The 12,547-nt window shown below is 39.1% G+C and overlaps 1 protein-coding gene across 1 annotated transcript in view; it reads left to right on the forward strand.

Annotated features, from left to right (window-relative positions):
• Positions 1–221: 221 nt before the first annotated feature.
• FARSB (phenylalanyl-tRNA synthetase subunit beta) overlaps positions 222–12,547 on the forward strand; it is a 39,714-nt gene continuing 27,388 nt past the window's right edge. The window contains exons 1-13 of the mRNA XM_063339251.1: positions 222–323; positions 1,178–1,233; positions 2,366–2,520; positions 3,067–3,139; positions 3,614–3,729; positions 4,054–4,204; positions 5,440–5,548; positions 7,727–7,797; positions 9,121–9,182; positions 9,267–9,318; positions 10,870–10,931; positions 11,350–11,557; positions 11,984–12,064. Coding sequence (XP_063195321.1) covers positions 266–323; positions 1,178–1,233; positions 2,366–2,520; positions 3,067–3,139; positions 3,614–3,729; positions 4,054–4,204; positions 5,440–5,548; positions 7,727–7,797; positions 9,121–9,182; positions 9,267–9,318; positions 10,870–10,931; positions 11,350–11,557; positions 11,984–12,064 — 1,254 coding nt within the window. The 5' untranslated portion in view covers positions 222–265. The remainder of the gene's footprint in view (positions 324–1,177; positions 1,234–2,365; positions 2,521–3,066; positions 3,140–3,613; positions 3,730–4,053; positions 4,205–5,439; positions 5,549–7,726; positions 7,798–9,120; positions 9,183–9,266; positions 9,319–10,869; positions 10,932–11,349; positions 11,558–11,983; positions 12,065–12,547) is intronic.

A 12,547-nucleotide genomic window follows, 5' to 3' on the forward strand; every position in this document is an offset into this window, starting at 1 on the left:
ATGTCACGGACGGTAGCTGCCCGTCGCGCTGCCGGTGCTCGCCGCTCTGCCCGCCGCCTCCGTGAGGGCAAGAGACGGGTCGAGCCGCTCCATGGGAGGCCGGCGAGGCTGACCGCGCACCGCCGAGGCGGGGGACGAGGGGAGTGGGGGGAGCGGGCTGGGGGAAAGGCCGGCGGCCGTCAGGCAGCGCGGCGGGAGGCGCGGCGGGGGCCTGTCGGGGGCCTGTCGGTGGCGCAGGCGCGTCGCGGGCGAGGCGGCCGCAGCCATGCCGACTGTCAGCGTGAAGCGGGACCTGCTCTTCCAGGCGCTGGGCAGGACCTACAGTGAGTGGGGCGGGCGGGACGGGGCTGCGAGGGGCCGGCGGCCCAGGCTTCGGACCTGTGGTGGTGTCTGCATCGGGGGTGCTCCCCAGCCCTCTGCCCTTCGCCAGCCCCCGGCCTGCCGGGCAAAGCCATGTGTCCTCCCTGCGCCCCGCTGGCCAGGCCCAGGTCCCTCAGGAAAGCAGAACCACGCGTTTCCAAATGGCGGTGTCTGGTGGGGGTGTCACGGTCTGTGACAGGAATCGGTTAAATCGAAAAGGAGAGGGGAGAGGCGGGAGCAGGCAAAGCAGTCGATGAATTGCCGTGCTTTCATTCAGGCCTCCTTCCCCGGCCCTTTAGAAATGTGGCTTATGAACTGTCTGTTTGGCTGAAACAGCGTTTAGGGACGTGCAGCTCCACGCTGGGGTTGGCAGGCCCTTAAGACACATGGGTGTGAATCTCCCTTTTCTGATGGGGGCTGTGTTACTCACATGTCATAACACGGCTGATACCACCTCCGTATGACAAGCCGACTGATTAAAAAAGTATCTGTTGGCAGAAGCTGTCCAGTTCCTCCCTCCTGTTTGCATTATCTGTTCAGGCCAGAGTTACCCTGACAAACTTGGCTGAGGAGCTGGTAGTGAAGCTCGGCTGCGGGGCTCAGAAGTCCTTGCTGTAAGAATAACGTGTGAATAAATGCAATATGTACTGAAGAAACTGCTACTCAGATGCAAATACAAGGAAAATTCTTTAAATTACTTTTCCCTTTTTTCAAAATAGCATTTGTTGCCTTGTTTGAAAACATTCAAAACAAAAAACAATTATTTTAAAAGTCTGAGGTCTGCTTATTAACCAAAATTCACCTTCTTTCTTCTCAGCTGATGAAGAATTTAATGACCTTTGCTTTGAGTTTGGTTTGGAGCTTGATGAAATTGTAAGTAACGTTTTTGCTACTTTTTCAGTAGATATGGTGTACTGGCAGCATTTATGTTTGGTAAGAGTTTGTACTGCATGATTTCCAGCGTATTCCCTGGTACAGTGTTGGCCGATGCCCTCTAGCTTGTACCAAGAAGAGATATGGAGGATACCATGCCACAGGTATCCTCAAAAAGCAGTGTGGACAACACTTGAAGGTCCCCTCCATCTATACAGCACTGCAGCAGGCTTTTCATCCTGAAATATCCTCATACATTTCCATACCACAGGGCTGAATATTAACACATACCCTTAAGTTGTTGTTATAAAATACTGTTGTAATGGACTGTCTTAGCACAGGTGTTTTGAATCTGAAAAAAAGCCCAGACATTACCGTCTTGGAAGCAAGAGACCCCGAGATGGTATATTACTATACTTTGTGAAAGTCGGCAGTCTGTGCCGCTTGGTCTTCAGTCTCTGGCCCCATTTTATTTAGCAGCATAAATGGGGCCACGGACCATGTATTGAACATATTTTACAAGATCTGTTTGGTCTTGTTTTGTATGCATTCCTCTGTGCAATAGCCACAAAAATGTATTTGTCCTGGACATTGTTACCTAAGCTGTATCTAATTTATATTTAAAGTTTTGATTTAGATTATGTACTTGTGAAAACTTGCCAGGCCTGATAACTGTATGCCTGTAAATCTTTTCAAGTAGACCTGCTTTGGTTTTGCTTTTTAATTTGAATTGATCTTTTAATGATGTTTATCAAAAGACATCTGAACATCATATGTTGCGTTTTATTTCAGAATACCCTTGATATGACAAGTCATTTGCCGATCTATTGCCAAAAATAAGGTCTCATTTCTGCTAGCATGGAAACTCTTGCTTCTATAATATCTTTTTTTAAAATTGCAGCTCTAACAGTGAATCTTTCTTTTGGTATACTGCATTACAATCTCTGAATCTGAGAAAGGTTTAGATTTTATGTCATTTCTGGTATTTGGTGCGTCCATTTGCTATATAAATCCAAACTACATTGTTAAACTTCTAGTTAATACAATTTTTCCTATTGTATTATCTTAACTATCATACTCCTGACAATGTTAAGATATTTCAGGTTAAAAACACATTTTTGCTTAATTCCAGACATCTGAGAAAGACATAATAAGTAAAGAGAAAGGTGAAGAAAAGGCAAAGGGTGCATCTGAAACCATTCTCTATAAAATTGATGTTCCTGCCAACCGTTATGATCTTCTTTGCCTTGAAGGGTTGGTCCGAGGATTGCAGGTCTTTAAAGAAAGGTAATGCAGAGTTATGATATTTTTGTGTGGTTTGTTATTTGTTTAAACACAAGTCCATTTCCGGCCCATAAACAAACTTGCCACTTGCTTGGATTTTGAGTATGATCACATACATAGATCAGATTCGTCAGATGTTCCTCTGGAGGAGGATCTATTTTTTTTAGTATGTTTTTAGAAGACTAGACTAGAATGTTACTGGGTTTTGGATCTGTCCTAAAAAATTTTCAACTGCTGTTCCATTTGGGACTTATCCTGTAGAGAACTCCTGCAGACGAACTTCCTTGTGATTGTCTGTAATAAATGCCAAAACAAATTATTTATTTTGGTTTTCTGCTATGACTTTATCTTCTTGAGTCCTTCCTTTCTAGTTCAGTAATCTGTTTACCATCCCATAGAAAACAAGTTTTAAACAGTTAGCTAATTTACATGCCAAGAAAAGTTACTAGGAAAGTTTTCTACATATAATTTTGCTACCTTTCTAAAGTGTCCTGCATTTGGGCAACTTTCCTTCCTTCAGTTACAGACTTATTTCTGTTTTTATTCTAGGATAAATCTCCCTAGGTATGAAAAAATAATACCACCTGAGGGTGAAGGTCAGAGGCTGATTATCACTGGAGAGGTAAAAGTGTTTACTGCACCTTTGTAAATTTATAGTAAGTTTCTGGACCAGCAAGACAGGTATCAGTACCAATTTTATAAGAACAGTGAGACTGGACATCTTATTTACAGAACAAAAGCTAAAGAAATTTAAATATCTCTACTCATTGTGATTTATTTTTAGGGAAGGGGAGGAAAAATAGACAAATTATTTTGGGTGAACCTAGTAGCAGATCAAATCAAAGTTTCAGATGCTCACAGTGCATTGACCTGGGTCATTACACAGTGTATTGGAAACCTTGTCTTTACCAGGCCTGGAGTGGGTTTGTTTGGGTTTTTTTCCCTTTTGGAATTCTGATGTCTTTCCATGAACTTTCCATTTGATTACTATTTTTCAAAAGAGGGTTTTATGAAGAGAAGTGCACATTTAATTAGTTTTAGTTTTGTGTATTTCGTGTACTTGAAATTTAGAATGCGTTGCTGTTGTAAATTGCAGACTGTCCATGTCCGTCCTCATGCTGTAGCTGCAGTCCTTCGTAATATAACTTTTACCAAGGAACGTTATGATAGTTTCATTGACCTCCAAGAAAAACTACACCAAAATATTTGCAGGTTAGTGCTTCACTTGAAAGTAGTGTATAGTGTCTATGTGTATGATTTTTTCACATGGTAAGACTGCACATCCCTGTGGCAGAGAGGCTTTATATATATTTATATTTATGCTAAGGATTGGATTTTCCTTTGACTGCTAGGTGTGTTGTTAACATTTGTTAAAATGTTATTCGTGAAAATAATTTCTAGGCTTCTCAAAATTGCCCTTCTACTTTTTCAGTAAGTTCTATGAATGCCTAAGAGTATAGAGCATCATGAAATACTGTCTCAAAGGAACTCCAAATATTACTAGTAAAATTATTATTTTGCTTTCTATCTTTCTAGGAGAAGAGCGTTAGTAGCAATAGGTACCCATGACTTGGACACCATCTCTGGTCCATTTACTTTTACAGCTAAACCACCTTCTGAAATTAAATTCAAGCCCTTGAATCAATCCCAGGAGTACACAGCTTCACAAATTATGGATCTGTATAGGGTAAGTGGGCTTTTTCAGACTTGTTGCACAAAATGCAGGAAGATAAATTTCCAAGCCTTAACTTCTCTCATATCCTTGTTATTAAGAGTTGTTCTTACACATAAACCACAGTTATCTTCTGTAGCTTCAGACAGTGATTGTTCCACATTTTGCTTGTTCATGAGAAATGCGTGGTAATGCTTTATTTTTATTGCCCAGGAAGGATACATCATGGTGTTTTGTGGCTAAGCATGACTCTTAGGATAGTGGGTTTGATATTAACCCTCTGGTTTATCAACACAAAGACTGCTTTTCATAATGCTCCTAATAAAACTGTAAAAGCGTTGCATATTTATCTACACTGGTAAGATACTCAGTGTGCAAAGCTGAGAAAAGCTTGGGGTAAATAATATCAGATTTTTAAATGTTACTTTAATTTGGCCAATTTACCTGGGGAAGATGTTGAATTATTTACCCAACTATGTATTAGGCAAGTGTAGCTGTGTAAAAGGCTCAAGTTAAGTCTGTCACTGCTCTTGACCCAGCATCCTGATGAAACCAGGTAAATGCGAGGAAAAGATTCTATCGAGTCTAATTTTACAACATTTGCATGGACCACTTTAAATGTCGGCATTTGAAAATGATAGTGTTATCACCATCATTACAATATACAGTCCTGCTGGAGCACACATACTGGTCATAGAGATAAATAAATTCTCAAAGATCTCTGACTGACAATGAGTAAGAGAGCTAGGAAACAAGGCGTATCAGAGAGACTAAAAGTAAATTATGGTTTTGGTACAGTGTATACCTATGCCATTGGAACAGATGTAAATTTTGAATCAAATTGAAGCATAAATGTGTCAGTATTCAGCAATTTATAATTAAAAGTATTGTAGTGCTAATTTCATCACTTCTAAGCAAAGTTCCTATAAGCTAAGGATGTCTCTCCATGGGTTCGGCAATGAAAGGTCTGCTGTGGTGAACAAGGGCATCATTTCGACAGCATGGCCTATGCATCTTTGAGAGAATCCTTAAAGAAATAATTTTTAACACTTCTGAAGCAAATCCAGGTCTCTCATTTCAAAATTTTCCTGCTTCTGAGAGCAAACGGCTTTTGCTGCTGAAGTGCCTACCTCTAAGACCAATCCTTCCCTCTTTCAAAATTCCCTTTAATCTCTCAGCAAAGGATTGTGGCACTACGGAAGTTCACAAGTGAGCTAATGTGAAATTTACGTTGTGCTTTGTTTCTCCAGACTGACAGCCACCTTCGACACTATTTACACCTAATAGAAAACAAGCCACTTTATCCTGTCATTTATGACAGCAACGGTGTTGTTCTGTCCATGCCACCAATCATCAATGGTAAGATTACTTACGACTAGTTTATGTTGTCTCTACTATTTTGTGTGTGGGTCAGAATGTCTAACAGAAGCACTGATGTGTAAAAGTCCCACTGCAAACCTCTGCATTGAGCTTTTTGTACCATTCTAGAACTCAAGAAAGGTTCCTTGTGAGAGGAACCTTCATTCGGAAAGCATTTTGTTTGCATGCATAAACATTGTTCATCAGACATTTAGCTAAAAGAAGCATGTAAGAAATTATTTTTTAAACTGATAACTGTAACAGTCTGCTTTGTACTCCATTTTATGTGGTCACAGTACGGGACTTTTCACCTAGGTCTTAAGCCCAGTGTATTTATCAGCAGTGTAAACCAGTTCTTGTGGATCCTTTTGCTATCACACAAGTGAGTCCAGAAGACTTTAATCGCTTAAAAAGAATAAATTGGTCTAGACTTTTTTGCGTTGTTTCTAAACATGGGTTTCCTCTGAATGCAAAAGAAACTATGTGTGATTTTTGAGAACAATGTTAACTGAAGCCACTTAATGATATGGCAAGAATTACTCCTTTAACAAAGATATTTCAGTATACCTATATATTCACTTCAAGAATCAGTAACTTGCCCTACACTAACTGATAAAATCTGCAGTGATAATTTCTATAGATGTATTTTTCCTGGTCGACGTTATCCAGATCTTAAACAGCTAGCCCAAATCTTTATTAAAGGCAGCTCAAACTCCGTGGCAGGGACTGGTAAGAACCAACTGTTCTGAACTGAAGGTGGTGGTCAACTGCTGTTGTTAGGCTCATGCCAACTTTGGAGTGTTCCATGTATAAGCACTGCATATTGTTTATATTTTAGCAATTTAAAAGGTTGAGCTAAATTTAATATGTGCTCTGTTTTGAAGAAGAGTATTTGAGAGAAGCTTCCAAGTTAAAGGTTCTTTTTAAACAGATAATGAAAGGTAAACATTTTTATTGGGTTTTTCTGATTATCTACAAGCACTTAAGTGCAAAGTTATATTTGCTTTGAAGTAAGTCCAGAAATGCTGAATACATTGCATCTGCAAAGAGGTACAGCGCAGCAAAGGGAGGGGAATATACGATCCCTCAATCTTAAGACCTTCAGTGCACCAAACTTTCAGTTTAGCTGTGACCTAGTTTCTCAGGTAGGAAACTAAAACACAGAAGCTGAACAACTTGCTCAGTGTCAAACAAAGGAAGCAAGAATGCCCATGGTATCCAAGTGTGTGCTTCCCTTTGCCTCCTGTGGGGCGCATCTACTTCAGGAATGGTGCGATGAAAGGCAAGAAGGACAAAGAGGTTGGATTTGGCACGGTCCCATGCAATCCCAGGACTGTGTATGTCCATGCTGCAGAGTTACCGGCAAGGAAATTCATTCAAGCTATTCGCTGCACATCTATACCTAACAGGCAACATGAAGCAGATTTCTTTACAGCTGCTCTAGATCGCTCGTGGCTTACTAACAGAACACCACTTTTGTAGGCAACCGACTCCTGGGGGACTTTGCATCCAATTTGCAAGAGAGATGCTTTAGGTGATGTCCCTAAGTGTATGTTCTACCTTGCTTTTTCCAGATGAGAAACAGTGCCCAGTACAGACACAAAGCAAGTTCACGCCGAAAAGGAACCTACACTAGGACCTGAATCGCTAACGTAGACAAACCCATAGTGTATCAGCAGACAGTGTCAAGAGATCTTGGTTATTCACAGAAGTAGCTATGGATATTCATCAGTCTAAATCACTTTTCTAAAAACCATTTAATTCTTTCCTGTCCAAGGCTGCTTTCTTATGCACATCACACATCAAATGCAAATGTGTTACTAAAGCCAGGGGAGATACTCTGGAGGTGCAGAACCACTTTGCAACCAGCAGATGGCCACTATTCCACTAGTTTACTTTTTCAACTGCATACTGAGATACCTGTAGATTTGTCTTTCAGTGTAAAGCATAACCCGGTCAGGGGGTCCAGTCTGTCTTTTCCCTCTTTTTGATTCATAAATTTAAAATTAAAAAGCGCTGCTGTTCTGGTAAGAATTGTGAATGTTGGTGCAGTAGACAGTGGCTTTTTAAGCTGCAGATGACAATGATCTTTCTGAATCATAAAAGGAGTCAATATTAGTGTCATTGCAAGAAAAGTAATAACATTTCTTGACATGTTTTTGTCTTCACGTGTTTTAGGAGATCATACAAAAATAAGCGTAAAAACCAGAAATGTGTTTATTGAATGTACGGCCACAGATATTACAAAGGTAAATTAATCTTTCCTGCTTTTGATATGCTGTAATATCATTGTTTTCCCTTTGGGTGATAGGGCTGCAATACAAAGAGCCACAATAGCCAGGCACTTACTTTATGGAGCCAACCTCCCATTTCAAAAGGACAGGGTAAGTTGTAGGACTCAACACGGTTTTAGGCTTGCTGTATAGGCAGTGTTGTATTTTCATGGGATTTTGTTTTTACTGTGTCTTTACATTGACACTAAGTGTTTGGTTTGTATGAGAAAGTAATTTAAGTCAATTAGGGGCTTTTTTTGTTGTTGAGCATTTTTTCTAAATCTGAAAGGTTTCAAAAAGAGTAAAATTCACTAAGACTGCCTATTTTGCCAGAATACTCTTTGTAAAGAATCACTTTGTCTCCTGCTTAAAATTTGGGCTGAGAGAAGGAAGAAGACGCTTTTTCTTCTTAGTTATCTTTTTCAAGCAGGGATGCTGTGCAAATAATTCTCAAATTGAAGCTTTCCGTATGCTAATTCTGTAACTCAAAGATGAAGCATGAAAGCCTAGCAGTTACAATTGCCTGTTCTTGAATATAGGTTGTGCATTCATTGTTGTTTTCCCTAAAGTATGTATCTTGATGCTTAAGAGCAAAAACATTTTTAACATTCCCTACTACACAATACGTTAACGACATAAATAAATTTGCACATTGGGGAGTGGCTTCTAAGCAAACTTAATAAATAACTGCTTCTTGCTACTGCTTGTCTTGATAGTAAAACCAAAGATAGTGCTGTTCTAAGTACATGAAGGAAATTATACTGTGAGGCATCAAAAAAACCCCAACGCTTGTAGATTGAGAAGTTGATCTGAATCTCATTGTTATGTTCTGTTATACTAATCTCTTAAAATATTCACTGTAAAACAAAAGACGTTGCAGATGAGGTTATTTGATAAGATATTACTAAACAACGCACAGTCCTTCAGCCTCTACATTCTCACTTGAATTTCAGTGAAACAACTAATTAGACTAAAGGTTGGGAAGACCCAGTTCCAACTAGTAATAAAGACCCTGTGTGCCTTTAGAACAGAGTTTAGCAAAGATACACAAACGCTTCAGAACCTTGAAAACCAAAGCTTTCACATTTTTGCATAAATGTCTTTGCAGCAGAAGAAAAACATTTTTTAAAATTCAATCTGGTATTCTAGACTGCTAGGATTTTGGTTGTTATTCTATTTAGAATAGAATGAAGAGAGCGTAAGACAAGATTTTTTTCCCCATTTTTTGTTAAGATATTTTGTCTACTTCAACACAAGTAGATGACAGATTTCAATGTGATTATTATCTTTATTTTGTAGGCAAAAATTGTTCTTGATATTATAGTCACGATGTTTAGTGAATATTGCGAGAAGCCATTCAGGTGAGTATAAATCTCTAGTCAGAGAGACATTACATTTGGGCCACGCGTTAAAAACATTTTTACTTCTGTTTTTCTGTCTCTCAGTGTTGAAGCAGCAGAAGTCGTTTACCCTAATGGGAAGACCCACATCTATCCGGTAAGCATAGGGATACGATGTCTCAGTATCCTCGGGGAAAGGATTTTATTTACACAAAGTCTGGCAAGAGTGACATTGTCATCTTTTTCTGCAGAGGCAGTATACACTTGTTCTGAGATACAGCGTAAAAGCTCAGCTTGGCACTATCTGTATATTAGTGAGTCAGGACCTTCTCTAGCTCCACAAAAAATAAGTTCAGCTCCAGCTTCCCCTTATCTACGAAACTCATTCTGAAGCTCCACTAATTTATGATACAGCTAAAAACACAGTCTCGCTGTGCCCGATACTCCAAAAAGAAGGGTAGGGTTTAAAGTTACGAGTGGTAATCGCGATTGTCGTTTGGAGTTCATGTGATATGAACTTTTTCAGGAACAAGTAAAGATTACAATCGAAGGTCATAATCTGTGCCTAAAGCCTTTAAAACCTATGTGTTCCAAATCAGGAAAAATGAATGCAGGAAGAGGTCCTTCAGGCTTAAACCAGTGGACAACTGAAATCAGCCTCAGCATAACTTTCTTATCAGATCTGGAAGCTGTAATGCCCTTCAGTTAAAGTAACCTTGTAACACTGGCTTTTTCAGTCTTTCACTTTATAGATTTCAACTATATAAAGGTCTATAAGGCAGGATGTTGACTTCAAGTGCAGGTTTGCCTGCATTCAGAGTCCCAGACAGACCTCTCCACAGTAACGTAGTCTTACTTTTTTGGTCTCTTAATAAGTGTAAAGAGAGCAATTCCTCCCATTTCCTGAAGGTAACTGAAGACAAACAGAGATCTGGTTGAGTTCATAAAAATCAGATTTATCAAGCAAGTACGAACTGTTTAGAGGGAAAGAAACATATTTTTACTGAGAGCTTTTCTAGTGGTATTTCAGCTTTTTCTTTTAGCGATCTCAGCTTTACTCAACAGAGGAAAGACCTAGAATCCTGAAGAGATATCCAACGAAACAGAAATCTCTGCAGTAACCAAAGTAGCTTCCCTAGATAAAATGGAGAAAAAAATCCTGAAAGTTTAAGACGAAGTTTAGAAACACCTAAGTAAATACATACAAAGTAACTTTCTTAAAACATGTTGCAAACTTTCTAAGTAATATACCCGTAGATATTTCTGTGCCAATATGGAAATAGAAAGTTTTCTTTCCTTTTCCTCCTAAAAGTCATTTGATCTGTACTAGACCATGAGCTCTCATGCATGACTATTCACTGCTTTAGGGCTTTGACTTAGGATGAACTGGTGACTAGAAACTTTTAGCAACTCTGTTACTTGCATATATCAGAAATTATCAGAAGTTTCAATAACAGGGATTTCATGCTGCATTCAACCTTTTAGCTTAACGGAGAACGGCTTTTGCATCGTGTACTATAATATGTTTCCAAGAATCGTGTTACCTTAAAACATTAAGTTTAACCTAATATTCCACACTTGTCTTCTGTGGATGTCATTTTAGTATTGTAATTAGAAGAAGCTAGATTACCAAGATGTCAAAATTGAATCCTCTTAGGTAGTAATGGCAGGCATTGTGCATGCTGAAAAGCTTTGTCTTTCTTTTTAGGAACTGGCTTACCGAAAAGAGAAGGTGAAACCAGAACTTATTAACAAGAAAATAGGCATCAGGTGTGTTATTGCAAATGAAAACATAGTTTTCATTAATCATGAAAAAGGTACTAGAAAACATTGATTATTGCATTGTTTTAAAAATGTTTACACTATGTGATTATTTTTTTTTTTAGTTTATCAAAATTCAGGGGTTATCTTAGGTAATCAGACTGACTCTGTAAGACTTCTTCCCCTGTTTTCAAGGAAAGTGAATTATTCTTTACAGCCTCACAAGTGTTATAAGTAAAGAAAAATGACCATCTCAAGAGTCAGAATCTGAGCTCGTTCTGGTGGAATGCTAAGCCTATGTACAGTCCATAACGCGCTTGGAGATTCTTCAGGATATAAGGCAATGCAGCAAAAACATTAATTACTTTAAAAAGACAGTCGGTATAGTACAAGATCCGTAAATTACTACTCTCTTGTTTTGTTTCAGTGAGACTCCATCAAGCCTTGCAAAGCTGCTGACTAGGATGTGTTTGAAGTCACACGTCATAGGGAATGGGAACAATATAGAGATTGAAATCCCTCCTACCAGAGCGGACATTATCCATGCATGTGATATCGTAGAAGATGCAGCAATAGCTTATGGTTATAACAACATTCAGATGACTATTCCGAAAACGTACACCATAGCTAATCAAGTAAGATTGCCCCTTCAAATAAACGCTCTGTTGTCAGTAAATGACTAGTGCATGCCAGAAGGGCTTTGGGGAAAACAGAACCTAGGAATTAAATATTTTGACATGCTTTGCCTTGAGAAGTATTTACCATGGATAGGATACAAAACAGATGCCCCACTGATTTGAATAAGTCCAAGACCAGTGGTTGCTGGTACTTGAAAAAAGACAGGGTTTAAGTAGGGAGCCCATATTAAATCTCTAATTGGGAGATTCATTTCCTCAGGCAAGCCTAAAGGCAGCTGGCTCACGCTTTCAAAAATTTTAAGCACACAAGCCTAGTACCTCCCTAGTGAATTCAGCGTAACGTAACAGACAGAATCACCTCAAGAAAGAATAGAAAAAGTGTTTTTAGATGGAAGTTGAAAACTGTTTTTTGTTTCATTTTAGCTCCCCCTCAATAAGCTCACAGAACTTCTGAGACTGGACTTGGCAGCTGCTGGATTCACTGAAGCACTCACTTTTGCCCTGGTATACTATATTGATTTCATATTTTTCTTAGTTGCGTGTTGGAACAGCGATGCAGCCAAAACTGCAGAGGATGGTCTGAGGATATGCTGTTGTATAAATGTACCAGTATTAACCGTTACTGTTTTGACAGGTGATTGTTTGCTCGTGCTTTGGAATTACAGTATAGTATTTTGTGAGTTTGTAGGTCAGAGAAATTGAATGAGTCACTGTTAATGTGGCACGTAATTCTAAATATAGAGACAAAAATAACTGCCGAAGAACTGTTTTTAGTTTAACTTCATAGGATGAAATTGTGAGACAGCAAGTCTCTCTCGAGACTTTGGTCACCAGATGTGAAATTCACCATTGTTTGATAATCTGGAAAACAAACATAAAAATTGAGTACTTTCTGGTGGATATTACTAGAGGTTAGAGATTACTCTGTTTCTATTTGTCTCTTTTCAGTATTGTTGCTTGCCCGTGATTCCTTGCATTAGATACCAA

Source organism: Chroicocephalus ridibundus, chromosome 6 (assembly GCF_963924245.1).
Source record: "Chroicocephalus ridibundus chromosome 6, bChrRid1.1, whole genome shotgun sequence".
NCBI classification, from domain to species: domain Eukaryota; kingdom Metazoa; phylum Chordata; class Aves; order Charadriiformes; family Laridae; genus Chroicocephalus; species Chroicocephalus ridibundus.